At 58.6% G+C, this 23,958-nt stretch overlaps 1 protein-coding gene across 1 annotated transcript in view; it reads left to right on the top strand.

Moving 5' to 3' along the window:
• The window catches only part of LOC133758139 (obscurin-like), a 132,339-nt gene that overhangs the window by 4,982 nt on the left and 103,399 nt on the right, over window positions 1–23,958 (top strand). The window contains exons 8-12 of the mRNA XM_062189359.1: window positions 873–1,148; window positions 1,811–2,086; window positions 3,926–4,201; window positions 11,799–12,074; window positions 14,572–14,847. Of these exons, the coding sequence (XP_062045343.1) occupies window positions 873–1,148; window positions 1,811–2,086; window positions 3,926–4,201; window positions 11,799–12,074; window positions 14,572–14,847 (1,380 nt within the window). The remainder of the gene's footprint in view (window positions 1–872; window positions 1,149–1,810; window positions 2,087–3,925; window positions 4,202–11,798; window positions 12,075–14,571; window positions 14,848–23,958) is intronic.

Genomic DNA, 23,958 nt, shown 5'->3' with positions numbered 1-23,958 from the left:
CTTGATTCTGCCTGGGCTCTGGGGGAATCCTCTGTGTCCGCTCTAGGCTTTGCCTGCTGTGTCCTGTGGCCAGGGCCAGCTCACAGTCCCGAATGGGCTCTTGCTTTTGCGTGTCTGTGCGCTTGTCTCAGGGCTGCACGCTGTGGTAAAAAAAGCATTTTTGAAGCCCTTTGTGTCCTCTTAAGATGTGGCAGATGGGGCTGGAGGATCCTGGGCACATCTGAAGAGCAGGCTGAGAATCTGACGGATGCCCTGGTCATTCTGGAAGCTTCCAGGGCTCAGAGACTTTGGCTGGCAACCCACCCAATGGGGACGTCCCGAGGGTGTGGTTGCTGGACCTCCATGGGCTGGGTCTTGCAAACTGTCCACACCTCAGCAGGGGCACTCCTGGTCTCCGTGCTGGGCCAGCGGGTGCCGGGCACATGCCAAGTGCTTTGCTGCCACCCTTCAGAGGCAGCACAGGGGCACATTTTGCCAGACCATGTCTGAGGTCAGGGGTGGGGTCCAGGGTGAGATGGGAAAATAGTACTGATACCCAGCCCTGTGAGAGAAAACGGGAACGCTTGTGAAGCTGAGCTGCTGCCTCATTTTGGTTATCATGGAAGACATATGTCCCTTTGGAAGTGGACCCCGTGGACAGGCAGGGGTTAGTGGACAAGAGAAAGCTCTCTGGAGTTGTCAGGGTCGCCAGGCCGCTGGCACTCTTGATAGTTGCTGAGCCTTCCTGGTGAGTGTCGGGGATCCCACACCTGAGAATCACTGTGGATTGTTTTGGGATGTTTGGGATCCAGACTCTTAACCAGGAGCCAGGACTGGCAAAACTGACTAGGGTGGGGTCTCTGACCCTGTGTGTCCTCCCCGTCTGTCCCCAGAGCCCAAGGTGGTGTTTGCCAAGGGGCAGCCGGCGCTCAGCCAGGTCCAGGCCGAGGCGGGGGCCAGCGCCACGCTGAGCTGCGAGGTGGCCCAGGCTCAGACGCAGGTGACGTGGTACAAGGACGGGAAGAAGCTGAGCTCGAGCTCGAAGGTGCGCGTGGAGGCCGCGGGCTGCACACGGCGGCTGGTGGTGCAGCAGGCGGGCCAGGCGGACGCCGGGGAGTACAGCTGCGAGGCCGGGGGCCAGCGGGTCTCCTTCCGCCTGGACGTCCCAGGTGCGTTCTTGGGGACAGCAGCTGTCTTGTGGGGTGAAGATGGACGAAGCAGCCTGTGTGGACCCTGTGCCCTCCTTAGACTGTGCCTCAAGCTCTCATCCCCACCTGTGGGGTCGGGGTCGTGGTGCAGTGGGGAAGGACCAGGAGGGCTGACTGGGAAGGGAAGGGCTTCCCCGTGGAGACCTCTGTCACGTGCTGCAGCAGTTGGACCTCCCTGTGGTCCTGGTGCTGGCCTGTGTCTAGCTGGGCCTTGGCTGGGAGGAAGCCCACATGGCTGTGGGAGGTATGCACCTCGTGCCTGGAGTCTGGGTGCTCCTGCACTCACACCCCAGCAGGACACAAGGGTGCTTGCATTGCACCGTCCCGAGTGAGAGTCTGGCATTGCCAGTGAGGGCAGCTGCACCTGCTCCCGACCTCAGCCCTCCCTGGCGCAGGTGCACAGGGACACCGTCTGCCCCAGCCTGGAGCAGCCATGTTCAGCGGTGGGGTGTCCAGAGTTGTGGTGCTCGTGCTCAGAGCCCCAGGGCTGCTGCAGGCCACACGGCGCAGGTGGGGCCTGGGAGAGCCTGAGCCCCAGCCTCGCTCTGGGCCCCATTTGTGCAGTGCTGCCTTCCTGACCTGCACAGTGTCTGACCCCATGTGTCCTCCCCGTCTGTCCCCAGAGCCCAAGGTGGTGTTTGCCAAGGGGCAGCCGGCGCTCAGCCAGGTCCAGGCCGAGGCGGGGGCCAGCGCCACGCTGAGCTGCGAGGTGGCCCAGGCCCAGACGCAGGTGACGTGGTACAAGGACGGGAAGAAGCTGAGCTCGAGCTCGAAGGTGCGCGTGGAGGCCGCGGGCTGCACACGGCGGCTGGTGGTGCAGCAGGCGGGCCAGGCGGACGCCGGGGAGTACAGCTGCGAGGCCGGGGGCCAGCGGGTCTCCTTCCGCCTGGACGTCGCAGGTGGGTATGGGGTGGTGGGACCTTAGGGGAGTGGCTGTTGGGTGTGAAACGACACACTTGGGCAGCAGGAGGCGCTGTGAGGCCTTGGTGTCCTCCCTTTCTGGGAGCCTCGTAACCTGTGACCCCAGCTCTGCCCAGGGGCTCCCAGGCCGGGTCTGTCACATCCGGAGACCAGAGCAGGCCCATGCACTGAGCCGACCTTCCTGTGGCTGACGTGGGGTGATGATACAGTGGGTGACACTGGCAGGTGTGTGTGGGTAATGTGGCCTGATGACCGTCAGTGGGTGCTGGGATGTGCAATGACTGTGGGTCTGTCTAGCAGGGGCCAGGTTTGCCTTGTGTACTGACTGTCCCTGTGCCTCTGCAGCCACGGTCATTCCCACGTCCAGCTGTCGTTTCTTCCTCTCCACCCAATCCATCTTTTGTCCCTAACCTGGGCATGGGAGGCCACACACAGCATGGCCACCCCTCACTTCACACCATGCCTGGCACTGGGCTCTCTCCTGATTGGCCCCTCTGGCACTGGACTCTCTCCAGATTGGCCAGCACTGATGTTCTGCCCTCTCTCAATTGGCTCATACCTGGCACTTAGTTCTCTCCTGATTGGCCAGCACTTGACACTCTGCTCCCTCCTTATTGGTCCACACTGGCTCTCCAAGACTGGCTACAGCGTGGGCTACTGAGTGGCCCATATTAGCCCGCAGCTCTCTCCTGATTGGCACACACTTCATTAGGTCTGTCCTGATGGCTCTGCTTGGCACTGGGGTCTCTCCTGATTGGCTCACACTGATACTCTGCTGTCTGCTGAATGGCCGTACCTGGCAGTCAGCTCTCTCCTGATTGGGCACAGTGGTGTCAGTTCTCGGGGCAGGGCTGTGCTACCTTGACTCTGCCCACTTGCCTGCTCTCTGTGGCCCCTGCGTGGTGGGAGGCAGAGGGCAGACGGAGGCGTGGGAGCCCCGGGAGGACTGAGGCAGGGAAGGGTCCCGTCCCCAAAGCGCTGGACCTGGTTGCTGTGGCCTTGTGGGCTGGGGCAACATCTCTGGCAGCGGACCTCAAAGTTGACCTGGGGGCTTGGAGCTTGGAGCGTGGCTGCATCTCAGCCTCTGCATCCACCACGCAGACCACACAGCTGTGTTGAGCCTGGGGTGGGGCCTTCGTGCCTCTCGGGCAGTGCTCATTAGTCCCGGGCAGTCCTGCCGTGGCAGGACGATGAGGGAGATGTCTGTTACGTCCCACGTTGAAGCTTTTCCACACGGACAGGACAGTGAGCAGAGCACTGCGTACTGAAAGCAGGGAAGCTCCTGCCCCAGCCGTCAGGAGGGGACTCCAGAGGAGGAGTCGCTGGGGAAGCTTGCAAGTTCTGGCTCTTTTAGACACAAAGTGGCCGTCTCTGATTGGCCTCTTTCTGAGAAGGGAGCACAGAGTTAGCGAACCGGGAGAGGAGCAGAATAGCAACCAATCAGGAGGCCAGAATAATAGCCAGTCAGAGGCAGGGCTAATGACCAGCCAGGGGACTGATAAGTGCATGCTAATGAGGCATGCTACACGAGCCAGTCAGGAAGCAGGTATTGGAGTTGTTTGGCACACAAAGCAGATGGACGACGTTGTATTCCATTGAGTGTGCCTGCCCTGTCCCGAGGCTCCCCTTGCCTCAGGGTGTCTAGAGAGCCACATCCTGTGTGTTTTCCTTTCCTTTCCTGGGGCCCTAAGTGTCCCCACCACTGCCATGGCGTCCCCACCACTGCCTTGGCCGTTGCTGGGGTTGGAGTAACCACCAGGCCCTCGAGATGTGCAGGCCAGGTCTGGGCTCTGACCATGTGCTGCTGCCTCTTTCAGAGCCCAAGGTGGTGTTTGCCAAGGGGCAGCCGGCGCTCAGCCAGGTCCAGGCCGAGGCGGGGGCCAGCGCCATGCTGAGCTGCGAGGTGGCCCAGGCCCAGACGCAGGTGACGTGGTACAAGGACGGGAAGAAGCTGAGCTCGAGCTCGAAGGTGCGCGTGGAGGCCGCGGGCTGCACACGGCGGCTGGTGGTGCAGCAGGCGGGCCAGGCGGACGCCGGGGAGTACAGCTGCGAGGCCGGGGGCCAGCGGGTCTCCTTCCGCCTGGACGTCGCAGGTGGGTCCTGGGTGGTGGGACCTGTGCCGGGCTGGGACAGGGTCTCTGCTGTCACCTTGTGGTGTGGGTGCCCCTTGCCTGGTCCAGGAGGGATGTTCTTCTGCCTCCACGCCAGCGCTTTGTCAAACATCCGTGCATTTCGTAGTCCAGATCACGTTGCTCCTTGCTTTCTGGCTCCTCATGCGTATCTGATGGCACGATTTCCTGCCTCTGCCTAAGCATTTGCACAGTGCTGCTGTGTGGTCAGCATAGGGCCCCGTGGTTTATGCTGAGCGCCCCACTCCTTGGCCCTGTGTTCTGCCAGCCAGGGTAGGTTGTCCTGTCCCCTCCGCAGCCCTGGCAGCGGGAGGTCTCCATCTCTTGCACCTCCAGGCTTGGACACTCTCCTCCAGGGAAGCAAGCAGAGGAGGGGCCAAGAATTCCTTACTTCCCGGGGAGCTCTGAGCTGATCTTTGGTCTGGTCCTGCAGAGCAGAGCAGGACCCAGCCCCACGGAGGGTCCCCCAGCCGAGCAGGACCATAACCCGTGGAGGGTCCCCCGGAGAGCAGAGCAGGATCATAACCTGTGGAGGGTCCCCCGGAGAGCAGAGCAGGACCCAGCCCCACAGAGAGTCCCCAGGAGAGCAGAGCAGGACCCAGCCCCTCTGAGGTCCCCAGGAGAGCAGAGCAGGACCCAGCCCCTCTGAGGTCCCCAGGAGAGCAGAGCAGGACCCAGCCCATTGAGGGTCCCCAGGAGAGCAGAGCAGGACCCAGCCCCACGGAGGTCCCCAGGAGAGCAGAGCAGGACCCAGCCCATTGAGGGTCCCCAGGAGAGCAGAGCAGGACCATAACTCGTGGAGGGTCCCCCAGAGAGCAGAGCAGGACCCAGCCCCACGGAGGTCCCCAGGAGAGCAGAGCAGGACCCAGCCCCACGGAGGTCCCCAGGAGAGCAGAGCAGGACCCAGCCCCTCTGAGGTCCCCAGGAGAGCAGAGCAGGACCCAGCCCCTCTGAGGTCCCCAGGAGAGCAGAGCAGGACCCAGCCCATTGAGGGTCCCCAGGAGAGCAGAGCAGGACTCAGCCCATTGAGGGTCCCCAGGAGAGCAGAGCAGGACCATAACTCGTGGAGGGTCCCCCAGAGAGCAGAGCAGGACCCAGCCCCACGGAGGTCCCCAGGAGAGCAGAGCAGGACCCAGCCCCACGGAGGTTCCCAGGAGAGCAGAGCAGGACCCAGCCCCTCTGAGGTCCCCAGGAGAGCAGAGCAGGACCCAGCCCCACGGAGGTTCCCAGGAGAGCAGAGCAGGACCCAGCCCCACGGAGGGTCCCCCAGAGAGCAGAGCAGGACCCAGCCCCACGGAGGGTCCCCCGGCTGTGCCTTGTGCTCTGGGCCTGCTTCCTCCTTGTCTTCTCTGCACCCTCCTGAACTCTCCGCCGCCCAGCACGCAGTCCACTGCTGGCCCGAGGAGACCCCCACGATCTGTTGCCCCCTGGTTTGGTGGTGCTGGCTGATCCTGGGGCCTGTGTCCCTGGGTGGCCATCTCTGGGAGCCATCTGCTCAGTCACCTGAGTCAGTGCGCCCCCTGCTGTCAGTCACAAGCTCCAAGAGGCTGCCTGGGTGTGCAGCTGGAAACAATCAGATGAGGTCTCTGAGCTTGGGCTCAGAGAGCCAGGGCGCCCCAGGAGCTGCTGGTCCCTGAGCTCCATGGGTGGGCGGGGCTCTGAGCTCTGCACTGTCCACACAGTCCCCTCACGCTGCCACCCAGGGCTGCAGCAGTTGCCAGGAGAGGCTCGGACTCGGGACCTGTTGTTTCCCTTGGTTAATTTTGTTGGCTTTCACCTTTTGCTGGCTTCCCAGAAGGTGTGTGGCTCCCTCTTGATGCCGGTGCCCAGAGGTGCCAGTGCTGTCACCGTTGGTATAAACATTAAGGAACTGTTTTAGTAATGTGTTCATTGACTCATTTGGAAGACACAGAGAGAGAGCAGGAGAGGGAGAATGAGGTGTTGCATCTGCTGGTTCACTCCCCAGAGTCTGTCAACATGAGTGCATGGGAAATGTTAAGAACAGTGTGAATGGTCGCCCCAGGACCAGAGAGGAAGAGCTAGAAGCCCAGCCACGTTCCTGCCCTGGAGCAGGCTTCTGTGGGGCGGCGGCAGCTGTGCAGCCGCAGGAAGAGGTTGCTAGGGTGCGGGCCTGTGGCCTCCTCATGGGAGGGGCGGTGTGCAGCCTGCCACGGGGTGGAGTGGGAGCACCCTAGGGCCCTCCACATGCGGGAGGATGGCTCTGCCCTGGTTCCACCCAGGCCTTGGGTTGTGGTAAAAGCCCGTGTGCTCTTGTGTGTGCGGTGCAATTGTCACACTGCCTGCCCCTGAGGCCCAAGACCCAACAAGGAGTTTCCAAAGGATGAGGCTCGAGTTAGCAGAATACCTTGCATGCTTGGCAGAGTGGGCACAGGGTCACTCTGTATTTTTTATTTGTAAAGATTGATTTATGTATTTGAAAAGCAAGTTACAGAGAGTGGGAGGGAGATAGAGAGAAAGTGAGAGAGAACACTTCCATCTCCTCATCACGCCACTGATGGCTGCAGCAGAGCTGGGCTAGGGTGAAGCCAGGAGCTCCATCTGAGTCTCTATGTGGGTGCAGGGCCCCAAGCACTTGGGCCATCTCCTGCGCCTTTCCTAGGCCACAGCAGGGAATTGGATCAGAAGTGGAGCAGCTGGGACACGAACGGGTGCGCACATGGGAAGCTGGCTTCACAGGTGTTGGCTTTTTTTTTTTTTCCCATAAATACAACTTTGGGAATAGAGGGATTCTTCCCACTGTACTCCCACTCCCACCCTTCTCCTCCCTCCCCTATTCGCATTCTTATTTTTTACTAAGATCTATTTTCAATTAAGTTTATACGACTTTTCAATTAAGTTTATACATACGATTAACTCTATACTACATAAAGAGTTCAGCAAATTGTATGGCAAAAAACTTCCTCAACAGTTGAGACAAGGGCTTTTCAAAGTCATTGCATCATGAAATGTCAGTTTCCTTCCAGGGATTCTATTAGTTCTCACAGATCTGGGAGAACATGGTATTTGTTCCTTTGGGACTGGCTTGTTTCACTAAGTATGAGATATTTTCCCGTTTCATCCATTTTATTGCTAATGACTGGGTATCTTTTTTTTTTTTTACTGCTGTGTAGTATTCCATGGTATACATATCCCAGAATTTCTTTATCCAGTCTTCCATTGACTGGCATTTAGGTTGATTCCATGTCTTAGTTATTGTGAATTGAGCTGCAATTAACATGGGGTTGCAAATAACTCTTATTTGCTGATTTAATTTCCCTTGGGAAAATACCGAGGAGTGGGATGGCTGGGTTGTATGTTAAAATTATATTATGATTTCTGAGATATCTCCAAGCTGACTTCTTTTTTTTAAAATATTGCTCCTATTTTATTTATTTATTTATTTATTTATTGAGAGGCAGAGTGGACAGCGAGAGAGAGAGAGACAGAGAAAGGTCTTCCTTTTTCCGTTGGTTCACCCCCCCAATGGCTACTGCAGCCGCCGCATTTTTATTTTTTAAGATTTATTTATTTATTTGAAAGGCAGAGTTACACAGAAAGAAGAGAGGCAGAGAGAGAGAGAGAGAGAGAGAGAGGGAGGGAGGCTGTCCATCCGATGGTTCACTCCCCAGCTGGCCGCAATGGCTGGTGCTGCACCGATCTGAAGCCAGGAGCCTCTTCTGGGTCTCCCATGCAAGTGTAGGGGTGCAGGGACTTGGGCCATCTTCTACTGCTTTCCCAGGGCACAGCAGAAAGCTGGATAGTAAGTGGAGCAGCCGGGTCTCGAACCGGCACCCTTATGGGATGCTGGCGCTTCAGGCCAGGGCGTTAACATACTGTGCCATAGCGCCAGCCCCTTGTTGTTTGTTGATTTCTGTATGAAAGCCATTATTTTTAAAAAAGTTTTATTTGTTTATGTGAAAATCAGAGTTACACGGAGAGAAAAGGAGACGCAGAAACAGAGAGGTCTTCCATCCACTGGTTCACTCCCCAAATGGCCACAATGGCCAGAGCTGCGCTGATCTGAAGCCAGAAGCCAGAAGCTTCCTTCGGGTCTCCCACATGGGTACAGGGGCCCAAAGACTTGGGCAATCTTCCACTGCTTTTCCAGGCCATAGCAGATAGCTGGATCAGAAGTGGAGCAGCTGGGACTCGAACTGGCACCCATATGGGACGCCGGCACTACAGGCGGTGGCTTTACCTGCTATGCCATAGCACCGGCCCGAAAGCCATTCTAACTGGGGTGAAGTGAAACCTTACTGTGGTTTTGATTTGTATTTCCCTGAACATTTCTTCATGTGTCTGTTGGCCGTTTGGATTTACTCTTTTGAAAAATGCCTGTTTAATTCCTTTGCCCACTTCCTAACTGGGTTGTTTTGTTGTTGTGGAGTTTCTTGACCTCTTTGTAGATTCTGGTTATTAATCCCTTATCGATTGCATAGTTTGTAAATAATTTCTTCCATTCTGTCGATTGCCTCTTCACTTTCCTGTTTCTTTTCAGTACAGAAACTTCTCAGTTTGATGTAATCCCGTTTGTTAGTTTTGGCTTTGACTGCCTTTGCCTGTGGGGTCTTTTCCAGGAATTCTTTGCCTGTGCCTATATCTTGCAGGGTTTCTCCGATGTTCTCTAATAATTTGATGGTGTCGGGTTGTAGATTTATATCTTTAATCATGTTGAGTGGATTTTTGTGTAAGGTGTAAGGTAGGGGTCTTGCTTCAAGCTTCTGCACGTGGAAATCCAGTTTTCCCAGCACCATTTGTTGAATAGACTGTCCTTGCTCCGGAAATTGGTGTTAGCTCCTTGGTCAAATATAAGTTGGCTGTAGATGTTTGGATTGATTTCTGGTGTTTCTATTCTGTTCCATTGGTCTAACCATCTGTTTTTGAACCAGCACCACGCTGTTTTGATTACAACTGCCCTGTAGTATGTCCTGAAATCTGGTATTGTGATGCCTCTGGCTTCGTTATTGTGTATAAGATTTCTTTAATTATTCCAAGTCTCCTGTGCCTCCTTGTGAATCTCAGCATCATTTTTTCTAGATCTGAGAAGCATGTCTTTGGTATTTTGGTTGGTATCGCACTGAATCTGTAAAATTCTTTTGGGAGAATGGACATTTTGATGATATTGATTCTTCCAATCCATGAACATGAAAGATTTTTCATTTTTTGGGTATCTTTTTTCTATTTCTTTCTTAATGTTTTGTAATTCTCATCATAGAGATCTTTGACATCCTTGGTGAAGTTTTTTCCAAGGTATTTGATTGTTTTTGTAGCTATTGTGAATGGGATTGATCTTAAAAGTTCTTTCTCAGCTGTGGCATTGTCTGTATACAAAGGTGGTTGATTTTTGTGTGCTGATTTTATATCCTGTTACTTTACCAAACTCCTCCATGAGATCCTGTAGTCTCTTTTGGAGTCTTTTGGATCCTCTATGTATAGAATCGTGTCATCTGCAAAGAGGAATAGTTTGACTTGCTCCTCCTCAATTTGTATCCCTTTGATTTCTTTTTCTTGCCTAATGGCTCTAACACTTCCAGGACTATATCGAATAGCAGTGGTGAGAGTGGGCCTCCTTGTTTGGTTCTGGATCTCAGTGGGAATGCTTCCAGCTTTTCCCCATTCAATAAGCCACTGGCCATGGGTTTGTCATAAATTGCCATGTAGTGTTGAGGAATGTTCCTTCTATACTCATTCTGCTTAGAGTTTTCGTCATGAAAGGGTATTGTATTTTATCAAATGCTTTCTCTGCCTCTATTGAGATAGTCATATGGTTTTTGTTCAGCAGTTTGTCAGTGTGACATATTATATTGATTGATTTGCGAATGTTGAACCATCCCTGCAGGTAGTGGAATTACCTGCTAGGCCATGGTGCCGGCCCCATAGGGTCACTCTTGAAGGCCATGCTGACACCTTCATCCTGGACCTCGGAGTTCCCAGCACATGTGTCTCAGCTGCAGATATCTGAGCTCATTGATGGGAAATAGGAAGCACAGGACAAGGTGCAGCAGATGCTACTGTCAGCCCCAGGGGAATTATGGTGGCACAGGTGATCAGATCGACTACAGATTACGGTTAAAGTGGCTGCAAACAGGAAGGAAGGAAGCAGGCAGAGTGTAGGAGGCTCTGTGAGGGCAAAGGATCACGTGGGGTTCCAAGAGAGAAAAAGTGTAAAAGTTGGAATTATTTATGCTTTAGAGGATGAATTATTCATTTAAAAGGCAGAGAGAGAGAGAAGGAGGGAGGGTGGGAGATGAAAGAGGGAGAGGGAGGGAGGGAGAGAGAGAGAGAGATCTCCCACCCATGTGTTCATTCCACAATGCCTATGACAGTTGGGGCAGGGCCAGGCTGAAGCTGGGGCCAGGAACTCCATCTGGGAACCCACGTGGGTAAGAGGGACTGAGAAACCTGGGCCATCACCTGCTGCCTCCCAGGGTGCACATTAGCAAGAAGGTGGATTGGAAGCAGAGGCAGGGTTCGCTCTGAGGCACAGTGATGTAGGTGATGGGCTTCCAAGAGACAGCTCAACCCACTGCCACCCCAACCACCCTGGAAGTTGGAATCTCAAAGCTCAGCAGATGGTTTAGTAGCCGGATTTCAGTGAGAAGTGACAGGTGTGTCCCCTGCTGAGCTCCTGCTGTGAGAAGTGACAGGTGTGTCCCCTGCTGAGCCCCTGCAGTGAGAAGTGACAGGTGTGTCCCCTGCTGAGCCCCTGCAGTGAGAAGTGACAGGTGTGTCCCCTGCTGAGCCCCTGCAGTGAGAAGTGACAGGTGTGTCCCCTGCTGAGCTCCTGCAGTGAGAAGTGACAGGTGTGTCCCCTGCTGAGCTCCTGCTGTGAGAAGTGACAGGTGTGTCCCCTGCTGAGCCCCTGCAGTGAGAAGTGACAGGTGTGTCCCCTGCTGAGCTCCTGCAGTGAGAAGTGACAGGTGTGTCCCCTGCTGAGCTCCTGCAGTGAGAAGTGACAGGTGTGTCCCCTGCTGAGCTCCTGCAGTGAGAAGTGACAGGTGTGTCCCCTGCTGAGCTCCTGCTGTGAGAAGTGACAGGTGTGTCCCCTGCTGAGCCCCTGCAGTGAGAAGTGACAGGTGTGTCCCCTGCTGAGCCCCTGCAGTGAGAAGTGACAGGTGTGTCCCCTGCTGAGCCCCTGCAGTGAGAAGTGACAGGTGTGTCCCCTGCTGAGCCCCTGCAGTGAGAAGTGACGCGTGTCCCCTGCTGAGGCCCCTGACATGTCAGGCTGTGTCACTTACTCTGGCTCCTGGAGTTTCCTTGTTTCTCTGCAGTTTGAGTTTCTTCCCAGGTATTGGACTTTTCCTTCTAGAGGGGTGCCTGGGTTGTGCAGGGGGAGGTGTTTTTATTGTAAAGAGAAGTACAGCACTTGGATCCTGAACACCACTGTGTGTTGCCGATGCTGTTCAGATTCTTCCCTGGTCTGATCTTGGGCCCCGTGTGCATCCCTCTACCTGCTCAAACCTGAGACTGCATGGAGGCCGCTGATCCCAGGGCTGCCTGAGCACGCTAAGAGTTTCTGAGACCTGGAGCCTGACCGTGAGCATCCTCTGTCTGTCCCCAGAGCCCAAGGTGGTGTTTGCCAAGGGGCAGCCGGCGCTCAGCCAGGTCCAGGCCGAGGCGGGGGCCAGCGCCACGCTGAGCTGCGAGGTGGCCCAGGCCCAGACGCAGGTGACGTGGTACAAGGATGGGAAGAAGCTGAGCTCGAGCTCGAAGGTGCGCGTGGAGGCCACGGGCTGCACACGGCGGCTGGTGGTGCAGCAGGCGGGCCAGGCGGACGCCGGGGAGTACAGCTGCGAGGCCGGGGGCCAGCGGGTCTCCTTCCGCCTGGACGTCGCAGGTGGGTCCTGGGTGGTGGGACCTGTGCCGGGCTGGGACAGGGTCTCTGCTGTCACCTTGTGGTGTGGGTGCCCCTTGCCTGGTCCAGGAGGGATGTTCTTCTGCCTCCACGCCAGCGCTTTGTCAAACATCCGTGCATTTCGTAGTCCAGATCACGTTGCTCCTTGCTTTCTGGCTCCTCATGCGTATCTGATGGCACGATTTCCTGCCTCTGCCTAAGCATTTGCACAGTGCTGCTGTGTGGTCAGCGTAGGGCCCCGTGGTTTATGCTGAGCGCCCCACTCCTTGGCCCTGTGTTCTGCCAGCCAGGGTAGGTTGTCCTGTCCCCTCCGCAGCCCTGGCAGCGGGAGGTCTCCATCTCTTGCACCTCCAGGCTTGGACACTCTCCTCCAGGGAAGCAAGCAGAGGAGGGGCCAGAAATTCAGCTCTGAGCTGATCTTTTGGTCTGGTCCTGCAGAGCAGAGCAGGACCCAGCCCCACGGAGGGTCCCCCAGCCGAGCAGGACCATTACCTGTGGAGGGTCCCCCGGAGAGCAGAGCAGGACCATAACCCGTGGAGGGTCCCCCGGAGAGCAGAGCAGGAGCCAGCCCCACTGAGGTCCCCAGGAGAGCAGAGCAGGACCCAGCCCATTGAGGGTCCCCAGGAGAGCAGAGCAGGACCCAGCCCCACGGAGGTCCCCAGGAGAGCAGAGCAGGACCCAGCCCATTGAGGGTCCCCAGGAGAGCAGAGCAGGACCCAGCCCCTCTGAGGTCCCCAGGAGAGCAGAGCAGGACCCAGCCCCACTGAGGTCCCCAGGAGAGCAGAGCAGGACCCAGCCCCACGGAGGTCCCCAGGAGAGCAGGACCATAACCCGTGGAGGGTCCCCCGGAGAGCAGGACCATAACTCGTGGAGGGTCCCCCAGAGAGCAGAGCAGGACCCAGCCCCACTGAGGTCCCCAGGAGAGCAGAGCAGGACCCAGCCCATTGAGGGTCCCCAGGAGAGCAGAGCAGGACCCAGCCCCACGGAGGTCCCCAGGAGAGCAGAGCAGGACCCAGCCCATTGAGGGTCCCCAGGAGAGCAGAGCAGGACCATAACTCGTGGAGGGTCCCCCAGAGAGCAGAGCAGGACCCAGCCCCACGGAGGTCCCCAGGAGAGCAGAGCAGGACCCAGCCCCACGGAGGTCCCCAGGAGAGCAGAGCAGGACCCAGCCCCACGGAGGTTCCCAGGAGAGCAGAGCAGGACCCAGCCCCACGGAGGGTCCCCCAGAGAGCAGAGCAGGACCCAGCCCCATGGAGGGTCCCCCGGCTGTGCCTTGTGCTCTGGGCCTGCTTCCTCCTTGTCTTCTCTGCACCCTCCTGAACTCTCCGCCGCCCAGCACGCAGTCCACTGCTGGCCCGAGGAGACCCCCACGATCTGTTGCCCCCTGGTTTGGTGGTGCTGGCTGATCCTGGGGCCTGTGTCCCTGGGTGGCCATCTCTGGGAGCCATCTGCTCAGTCACCTGAGTCAGTGCGCCCCCTGCTGTCAGTCACAAGCTCCAAGAGGCTGCCTGGGTGTGCAGCTGGAAACAATCAGATGAGGTCTCTGAGCTTGGGCTCAGAGAGCCAGGGCGCCCCAGGAGCTGCTGGTCCCTGAGCTCCGTGGGTGGGCGGGGCTCTGAGCTCTGCACTGTCCACACAGTCCCCTCACGCTGCCACCCAGGGCTGCAGCAGTTGCCAGGAGAGGCTCGGACTCGGGACCTGTTGTTTCCCTTGGTTAATTTTGTTGGCTTTCACCTTTTGCTGGCTTCCCAGAAGGTGTGTGGCTCCCTCTTGATGCCGGTGCCCAGAGGTGCCAGTGCTGTCACCGTTGGTATAAACATTAAGGAACTGTTTTAGTAATGTGTTCATTGACTCATTTGGAAGACACAGAGAGAGAGCAGGAGAGGGAGAATGAGGTGTTGCATCTGCTGGTTCACTCCCCAGATGCGTGCCACAGCTGGGGCTGGGCCAGGTGAAGCCAGGAGCCAGGAGCTGCACGCAGGTCTCCTGTGTGGATGGGAGGCCGAGCAGCCGGTGCTCCGGCATGGGGTGCTGGTGTTGGCAGTGGTGGTTTACTGGGCTGGGCCACAACCCGCATTCAGCCTGTTTTTAATGATGGAGTTTGTGATGCTCACTGTTTGGACTTGGACCATCCTCCACTGCTGTCTCAGAACATAGCAGAGTGGTGGATGGGAAGTGGAGCAGCCGGGACTCCCTATGGGATGCAGGCACTGCAGGCGGCAGCTTTATCCAATTAGCCACAGCGACAAACCCGGTGGTTTTATTGTAAGGAGAAGTACAGCACTTGGATCCTGAACACCACTGTGTGTTGCCGATGCTGTTCAGATTCTTCCCTGGTCTGATCTTGGGCCCCGTGTGCATCCCTCTACCTGCTCAAACCTGAGACTGCATGGAGGCCGCTGATCCCAGGGCTGCCTGAGCACGCTAAGAGTTTCTGAGACCTGGAGCCTGACCGTGAGCATCCTCTGTCTGTCCCCAGAGCCCAAGGTGGTGTTTGCCAAGGGGCAGCCGGCGCTCAGCCAGGTCCAGGCCGAGGCGGGGGCCAGCGCCACGCTGAGCTGCGAGGTGGCCCAGGCCCAGACGCAGGTGACGTGGTATAAGGACGGGAAGAAGCTGAGCTCGAGCTCGAAGGTGCGCGTGGAGGCCGCGGGCTGCACACGGCGGCTGGTGGTGCAGCAGGCGGGCCAGGCGGACGCCGGGGAGTACAGCTGCGAGGCCGGGGGCCAGCGGGTCTCCTTCCGCCTGGACGTGGCAGGTGGGTGATCAGGCAGATGCTTGCCAGTGCCTCTGGGACAGGCCTCGAGGTACTGTTCTCTTGTCGGTCTGGGCCATTCTCGCTGTCCTGTGAGGGCTGTGTGGTTGTCTGCTGTTTGGTAATGCAGAGTCCAGAGATGAACCATGAGTTTGAGCCCCCAGGCAGTGATTCAGGCCGGGTCAATGGGCAGGTCCGTCCTTGCCTCCCCATGTCTTCAGCTTCTGTTTGCCCTGCACTGTCCCGGTCTCACGCCTTCTCTTCTGTGGGGTGCTGTGCTTCACGTGGGCACTCTATGCTGACCCTCCTCCCACAGTTCAGAAGCTTCAAGGCTTGTTAGGCTCTGGCTGCGGGAGGCCCTGAAGGTTCTTCTCTCTGTGTCTCGTGCCAAGCTGTGCCAAGGCCAGCCTAGCTCCGAGGGTGGTTCTAGGGCACGGAAGCACAGGGGTGTGTGGCATTTCTCTCCAGGAGGAGTGTGGACGCCGGGAGGCCACTGCTGGAGGCCTCAGGCAGTCTTCACGAGGATGTGGGCTCTCGGTTTGAGGTGTGCTGAGCACATTTGTTCTCCATGTGCTGTGTACTCATGGTCACAAGGTAGCTTTGAGCGCTACACTGTGTTTAGACGTGAAAAACACGGAAGGGCTGTGTGCTATCACACGTGTAGTAGCTCAGGAGGAGTGTGGAGGGCTGTGTGTGCTCACTGCTAGGGAAGAGGGCTCACACGTGTAGTAGCTCAGGAGGAGTGTGGAGGGCTGTGTGCTCACTGCTAGGGAAGAGGGCTCACACGTGTAGTAGCTCAGGAGGAGTGTGGAGGGCTGTGTGCTCACTGCTAGGGAAGAGGGCTCACACGTGTAGTAGCTCAGGAGGAGCGTGGAGGGCTGTGTGCTCACTGCTAGGGAAGAGGGCTCACACGTGTAGTAGCTCAGGAGGAGCGTGGAGGGCTGTGTGTGCTCACTGCTAGGGAAGAGGGCTCACACGTGTAGTAGCTCAGGAGGAGCGTGGAGGGCTGTGTGTGCTCACTGCTAGGGAAGAGGGCTCACACGTGTAGTAGCTCAGGAGGAGTGTGGAGGGCTGTGTGCTCACTGCTAGGGAAGAGGGCTCACACGTGTAGTAGCTCAGGAGGAGCGTGGAGGGCTGTGTGTGCTCACTGCTAGGGAAGAGGGCTCACACGTGTAGTAGCTCAGGAGGAGCGTGGAGGGCTGTGTGTGCTCACTGCTAGGGAAGAGGGCTCACACGTGTAGTAGCTCAGGAGGAGTGTGGAGGGCTGTGTGCTCACTGCTAGGGAAGAGGGCTCACACGTGTAGTAGCTCAGGAGGAGGAGTGTGGAGGGCTGTGTGTGCTCACTGCTAGGGAAGAGGGCTCACACGTGTAGTAGCTCAGGAGGAGGAGTGTGGAGGGCTGTGTGTGCTCACTGCTAGGGAAGAGGGCTCACACGTGTAGTAGCTCAGGAGGAGGAGTGTGGGGGGCTGTGTGCTCACTGCTAGGGAAGAGGGCTCACACGTGTAGTAGCTCAGGAGGAGCGTGGAGGGCTGTGTGTGCTCACTGCTAGGGAAGAGGGCTCACACGTGTAGTAGCTCAGGAGGAGCGTGGAGGGCTGTGTGTGCTCACTGCTAGGGAAGAGGGCTCACACGTGTAGTAGCTCAGGAGGAGTGTGGAGGGCTGTGTGCTCACTGCTAGGGAAGAGGGCTCACACGTGTAGTAGCTCAGGAGGAGCGTGGAGGGCTGTGTGTGCTCACTGCTAGGGAAGAGGGCTCACACGTGTAGTAGCTCAGGAGGAGCGTGGAGGGCTGTGTGTGCTCACTGCTAGGGAAGAGGGCTCACACGTGTAGTAGCTCAGGAGGAGTGTGGAGGGCTGTGTGCTCACTGCTAGGGAAGAGGGCTCACACGTGTAGTAGCTCAGGAGGAGGAGTATGGAGGGCTTGTGTGCTCACTGCTAGGCAAGAGGGCTCACACGTGTAGCAGCTCAGGAGGAGCGTGGAGGGCTGTGTGTGCTCACTGCTAGGGAAGAGGGCTCACACGTGTAGTAGCTCAACAAGGCTGGCTTAGTAGCTCTCAGCTCTGGAAGGCAGGGGTCCAGGCGTGGAGTGGCTGAGTCCTCCCTCCTGGGTCTCAGGTTGAAGTGGTGGGGGATGCTGTTGGGATCTGCTAGCTTCTCCTTGCAGCATATCCAGGTGGTTGCAGAACTCAGTTCTGTGGGCTGGGGTCGTGTGTGTGGTCTCCTTGCTGCCTGTCAGCTGGGGGAGAATGCTGTCGGCCATGTGCTTTGTGAGGTGAGGTGGGGCAGTGTTGCAGGGACTCTGCAGCTGCAGCCGCTCAGGCCTGTGGGTCATCCCCAAGAAGTGGGGCAGATTCTTCTTTCCAGCGGATCTTTCTTTATCTTTTTTTTTTTAAAGATTTATTTTATGAGAGGCAGAGTTATAGAAGAGTGTTTGTGGGTGGGAAGGAAAGAAAGAGAAATCGTCGACCTGCTCGTTCACTCCGTGGATGGCTGCACGGCCAGAGCTGGGTCAGGCTGAAGCCAGGAGCCCAGAGTTTCCTCCAGGTTCTCCACCTGGGCCAGGGACCCAAGCACGTGGGCCGGTTCTGCTGCTTCCTCAGGCGCATTAGCAGGAGCTGACTCAGAGCTGAAGCAGGTGCCTGTGTGGGATGCTGGTGCCTCAGGCAGGAGCGGCTGTGCCATGCACTGCACCTCACTGGGTCCTTTAGAAACGGCAGCGCCACGACCCAGCTGTAGGGCTTGTGCAAGAACTTCTGTTCACGGTGGGGTTCTTGTATCAGCCACAGGCAGCTGACATGGGGTGGGCCAGGACTTCCTAGCTCTGATTCTTAGCGGTTTCCAAAGGATAAAGTTTGCCTCTAGGGGTCAAAGTCCATGCTAATGAGGTAGTCTATGTGAACAAATCAGGGAGTTGGTAGAGCCAGGGACCAGTCAGCAGGGGCCTAAGATGGAGCCCATGTTACATGGGGAGGTTAGGTGTGCTCAGACAGGTCCATGGTGGGTGGGGCTGGTGAACAGCAGACCAATCAGCAGTGGCCACGTGAGATGCTTGTAGCTGCAGGAGGCTGTGGATCCATCACAGTGCAGAAGTTCTGGGCCACTCGGCTGGGTGCCTGGGCCCTTTGGGAACTCCACCAGCTGTCATCTATATCAGTGACAGCCGTCCCCTGTGCCTGTCCTCATCTGTAGGTGGGGTGATGGTGACAACCGTCCCCTGTGTCTCTGTCCTCATCAGAAAGGTAGGGGTGATGGTGACAGCCGTCCCCTGTGTCTGTCCTCTGTGAGGTGGGCGATGGTGACAGCCGTCCCTGTGTCTCTGTCCTCTGTGAGGTGGGGCGATGGTGACAGCCGTCCCCTGTGTCTGTCCTCTGTGAGGTGGGGTGATGGTGACAGCCGTCCCCTGTGTGTCTGTCCTCTGTGAGGTGGGGCGATGGTGAATGCTGTCCCCTGTCTCTGTCCTCTGTGAGGTGGGGCGATGGTGACAGCCGTCCCCTGTGTCTGTCCTCTGTGAGGTGGGGCGATGGTGAATGCTGTCCCCTGTGTCTCTGTCCTCTGTGAGGTGGGGCGATGGTGACAGCCGTCCCTGTCTCTGTCCTCTGTGAGGTGGGGTGATGGTGACAGCCGTCCCCTGTGTCTGTCCTCTGTGAGGTGGGGTGATGGTGACAGCCGTCCCCTGTGTCTGTCCTCTGTGAGGTGGGGTGATGGTGAATGCTGTCCCCTGTCTCTGTCCTCTGTGAGGTGGGGCGATGGTGACAGCCGTCCCCTGTGTCTCTGTCCTCTGTGAGGTGGGCGATGGTGACAGCCGTCCCCTGTGTGTCTGTCCTCTGTGAGGTGGGGTGATGGTGACAGCCGTCCCCTGTGTGTCTGTCCTCTGTGAGGTGGGGTGATGGTGACAGCCGTCCCCTGTGTCTGTCCTCTGTGAGGTGGGCGATGGTGACAGCCGTCCCCTGTGTCTGTCCTCTGTGAGGTGGGGTGATGGTGACAGCTGTCCCCTGTGTGTCTGTCCTCTGTGAGGTGGGGCGATGGTGACAGCCGTCCCCTGTGTCTGTCCTCTGTGAGGTGGGTGATGGTGACAGCCGTCCCCTGTGTCTGTCCTCTGTGAGGTGGGGCGATGGTGACAGCCATCCCCTGTGTCTGTCCTCTGTGAGGTGGGCGATGGTGACAGCCGTCCCCTGTGTCTGTCCTCTGTGAGGTGGGTGATGGTGACAGCCGTCCCCTGTGTCTGTCCTCTGTGAGGTGGGGCGATGGTGACAGCCGTCCCCTGTGTCTGTCCTCTGTGAGGTGGGCGATGGTGACAGCCGTCCCCTGTGTCTGTCCTCTGTGAGGTGGGGCGATGGTGACAGCCGTCCCCTGTGTGTCTGTCCTCTGTGAGGTGGGGCGATGGTGACAGCCGTCCCCTGTGTGTCTGTCCTCTGTGAGGTGGGTGATGGTGACAGCCGTCCCCTGTGTCTGTCCTCTGTGAGGTGGGGCGATGGTGACAGCCGTCCCCTGTGTCTCTGTCCTCTGTGAGGTGGGGTGATGGTGACAGCCGTCCCCTGTGTCTGTCCTCTGTGAGGTGGGCGATGGTGACAGCCGTCCCCTGTCTCTGTCCTCTGTGAGGTGGGCGATGGTGACAGCCGTCCCCTGTGTCTGTCCTCTGTGAGGTGGGCGATGGTGACAGCCGTCCCCTGTGTCTGTCCTCTGTGAGGTGGGGTGATGGTGACAGCTGTCCCCTGTGTGTCTGTCCTCTGTGAGGTGGGGCGATGGTGACAGCCGTCCCCTGTGTCTGTCCTCTGTGAGGTGGGTGATGGTGACAGCCGTCCCCTGTGTCTGTCCTCTGTGAGGTGGGGCGATGGTGACAGCCATCCCCTGTGTCTGTCCTCTGTGAGGTGGGCGATGGTGACAGCCGTCCCCTGTGTCTGTCCTCTGTGAGGTGGGTGATGGTGACAGCCGTCCCCTGTGTCTGTCCTCTGTGAGGTGGGGCGATGGTGACAGCCGTCCCCTGTGTCTGTCCTCTGTGAGGTGGGCGATGGTGACAGCCGTCCCCTGTGTCTGTCCTCTGTGAGGTGGGGCGATGGTGACAGCCGTCCCCTGTGTGTCTGTCCTCTGTGAGGTGGGGCGATGGTGACAGCCGTCCCCTGTGTGTCTGTCCTCTGTGAGGTGGGTGATGGTGACAGCCGTCCCCTGTGTCTGTCCTCTGTGAGGTGGGGCGATGGTGACAGCCGTCCCCTGTGTCTCTGTCCTCTGTGAGGTGGGGTGATGGTGACAGCCGTCCCCTGTGTCTGTCCTCTGTGAGGTGGGCGATGGTGACAGCCGTCCCCTGTCTCTGTCCTCTGTGAGGTGGGCGATGGTGACAGCCGTCCCCTGTGTCTGTCCTCTGTGAGGTGGGGTGATGGTGACAGCCGTCCCCTGTGTCTGTCCTCTGTGAGGTGGGGCGATGGTGACAGCCGTCCCCTGTGTCTGTCCTCTGTGAGGTGGGGTGATGGTGAATGCTGTCCCCTGTGTCTGTCCTCTGTGAGGTGGGCGATGGTGACAGCCGTCCCCTGTGTCTGTCCTCTGTGAGGTGGGGCGATGGTGACAGCCGTCCCCTGTGTCTGTCCTCTGTGAGGTGGGGCGATGGTGACAGCCGTCCCCTGTGTCTCTGTCCTCTGTGAGGTGGGGCGATGGTGACAGCCGTCCCCTGTGTCTCTGTCCTCTGTGAGGTGGGGTGATGGTGACAGCCGTCCCCTGTGTCTCTGTCCTCTGTGAGGTGGGCGATGGTGACAGCCGTCCCCTGTGTCTGTCCTCTGTGAGGTGGGTGATGGTGACAGCCGTCCCCTGTGTCTGTCCTCTGTGAGGTGGGCGATGGTGACAGCCGTCCCCTGTGTCTGTCCTCTGTGAGGTGGGCGATGGTGACAGCCGTCCCCTGTGTCTGTCCTCTGTGAGGTGGGCGATGGTGACAGCCGTCCCCTGTGTCTGTCCTCTGTGAGGTGGGCGATGGTGACAGCCGTCCCCTGTGTCTGTCCTCTGTGAGGTGGGGTGATGGTGACAGCCGTCCCCTGTGTCTGTCCTCTGTGAGGTGGGGCGATGGTGACAGCCGTCCCCTGTGTGTCTGTCCTCTGTGAGGTGGGGTGATGGTGACAGCCGTCCCCTGTGTCTGTCCTCTGTGAGGTGGGCGATGGTGACAGCCGTCCCCTGTGTCTGTCCTCTGTGAGGTGGGGTGATGGTGACAGCCGTCCCCTGTGTCTGTCCTCTGTGAGGTGGGGCGATGGTGACAGCCGTCCCCTGTGTCTCTGTCCTCTGTGAGGTGGGGCGATGGTGACAGCCGTCCCCTGTGTCTCTGTCCTCTGTGAGGTGGGGTGATGGTGACAGCCGTCCCCTGTGTCTCTGTCCTCTGTGAGGTGGGCGATGGTGACAGCCGTCCCCTGTGTCTGTCCTCTGTGAGGTGGGTGATGGTGACAGCCGTCCCCTGTGTCTGTCCTCTGTGAGGTGGGGTGATGGTGACAGCCGTCCCTGTGTCTGTCCTCTGTGAGGTGGGCGATGGTGACAACCGTCCCCTGTGTCTGTCCTCTGTGAGGTGGGCGATGGTGACAGCCGTCCCCTGTGTCTGTCCTCTGTGAGGTGGGGTGATGGTGACAGCTGTCCCCTGTGTGTCTGTCCTCTGTGAGGTGGGCGATGGTGACAGCCGTCCCCTGTGTCTGTCCTCTGTGAGGTGGGGTGATGGTGACAGCCGTCCCCTGTGTCTGTCCTCTGTGAGGTGGGGCGATGGTGACAGCCGTCCCCTGTGTCTGTCCTCTGTGAGGTGGGTGATGGTGACAGCCGTCCCCTGTGTCTGTCCTCTGTGAGGTGGGCGATGGTGACAGCCGTCCCCTGTGTCTGTCCTCTGTGAGGTGGGGCGATGGTGACAGCCGTCCCTGTGTCTGTCCTCTGTGAGGTGGGCGATGGTGACAGCCGTCCCCTGTGTCTCTGTCCTCTGTGAGGTGGGGTGATGGTGACAGCCGTCCCCTGTGTCTGTCCTCTGTGAGGTGGGCGATGGTGACAGCCGTCCCCTGTGTCTGTCCTCTGTGAGGTGGGCGATGGTGACAGCCGTCCCCTGTGTCTCTGTCCTCTGTGAGGTGGGGTGATGGTGACAGCCGTCCCCTGTGTCTGTCCTCTGTGAGGTGGGGCGATGGTGACAGCCGTCCCCTGTGTCTGTCCTCTGTGAGGTGGGCGATGGTGACAGCCGTCCCCTGTGTCTCTGTCCTCTGTGAGGTGGGGCGATGGTGACAGCCGTCCCCTGTGTCTGTCCTCTGTGAGGTGGGCGATGGTGACAGCCGTCCCCTGTGTCTCTGTCCTCTGTGAGGTGGGCGATGGTGACAGCCGTCCCCTGTGTGTCTGTCCTCTGTGAGGTGGGGCGATGGTGACAGCCGTCCCCTGTGTCTGTCCTCTGTGAGGTGGGCGATGGTGACAGCCGTCCCCTGTGTCTGTCCTCTGTGAGGTGGGCGATGGTGAATGCTGTCCCCTGTGTCTGTCCTCTGTGAGGTGGGCGATGGTGAATGCTGTCCCCTGTGTCTGTCCTCTGTGAGGTGGGGTGATGGTGACAGCCATCCCCTGTGTCTCTGTCCTCGTCTGTCAGATGCAGGTGATGTTGACAGCTGTCCCTGTGTGCCTGTTCTCTGTGAGCCGTGGGCCTCTCCCAGATCCTCCTTTTGAGTTGGGGTAATAATATTGCTCAGGCCTGTATCAGCAAATTGTCTCTTAGTTCTCTGTGATTAAATGAACATGTTTGTGTTTCCTGTGGTGAGTGAGTGGCAGCTGTTACTAGATCCGTGGGAGCCCACATGCCATGTCGGTGCCTGGGTTCGGCCCTAGCTGTAGCCGCTGATCTCAGCTTCCTGTGGTGCAAGCTCCGCTGGTGGCTCAAGTGCTCGGTGAGGACTTGAGGTCAGGATCACACACACGTTAGGGGCCTGAGGGCAACGGAGACCCACTGGGACTTTGTAAACCAGGAGAGTTCAGATCCTCTGAACCACCCTGACCCTCACCTTATGCTACTTCTAAGTGTGAACACTCTGTGTTGAAAAATCAAGGACAGGCTGGCTTGTGGGTAAGAACCAGTTTTGGGGGCAGGAAGGTGAACCCACAATGAACTATCTCTGTCAGACCCCGTGTGTCCTCCCCGTCTGTCCCCAGAGCCCAAGGTGGTGTTTGCCAAGGGGCAGCCGGCACTCAGCCAGGTCCAGGCCGAGGCGGGGGCCAGCGCCACGCTGAGCTGCGAGGTGGCCCAGGCCCAGACGCAGGTGACGTGGTACAAGGACGGGAAGAAGCTGAGCTCGAGCTCGAAGGTGCGCGTGGAGGCCGTGGGCTGCACACGGCGGCTGGTGGTGCAGCAGGCGGGCCAGGCGGACGCCGGGGAGTACAGCTGCGAGGCCGGGGGCCAGCGGGTCTCCTTCCGCCTGGACGTCCCAGGTGCGTTCTTGGGGACAGCAGCTGTCTTGTGGGGTGAAGATGGACGAAGCAGCCTGTGTGGACCCTGTGCCCTCCTTAGACTGTGCCTCAAGCTCTCATCCCCACCTGTGGGGTGGGGGTCGTGGTGCAGTGGGGAAGGACCAGGAGGGCTGACTGGGAAGGGAAGGGCTTCCCCGTGGAGACCTCTGTCACGTGCTGCAGCAGTTGGACCTCCCTGTGGTCCTGGTGCTGGCCTGTGTCTAGCTGGGCCTTGGCTGGGAGGAAGCCCACATGGCTGTGGGAGGTATGCACCTCGTGCCTGGAGTCTGGGTGCTCCTGCACTCACACCCCAGCAGGACACAAGGGTGCTTGCATTGCACCATCCCGAGTGAGAGTCTGGCATTGCCAGTGAGGGCAGCTGCACCTGCTCCCGACCTCAGCCCTCCCTGGCGCAGGTGCACAGGGACACCGTCTGCCCCAGCCTGGAGCAGCCATGTTCAGCGGTGGGGTGTCCAGAGTTGTGGTGCTCGTGCTCAGAGCCCCAGGGCTGCTGCAGGCCACACGGCGCAGGTGGGGCCTGGGAGAGCCTGAGCCCCAGCCTCGCTCTGGGCCCCATTTGTGCAGTGCTGCCTTCCTGACCTGCACAGTGTCTGACCCCATGTGTCCTCCCCGTCTGTCCCCAGAGCCCAAGGTGGTGTTTGCCAAGGGGCAGCCAGCGCTCAGCCAGGTCC

Source organism: Lepus europaeus, chromosome 4 (genome assembly GCF_033115175.1).
Source record: "Lepus europaeus isolate LE1 chromosome 4, mLepTim1.pri, whole genome shotgun sequence".
NCBI lineage: Eukaryota > Metazoa > Chordata > Mammalia > Lagomorpha > Leporidae > Lepus > Lepus europaeus.
The sequence above is the reverse complement of the archived record's forward strand: the minus strand, read 5'-3'. Positions and strand labels throughout refer to the sequence as shown.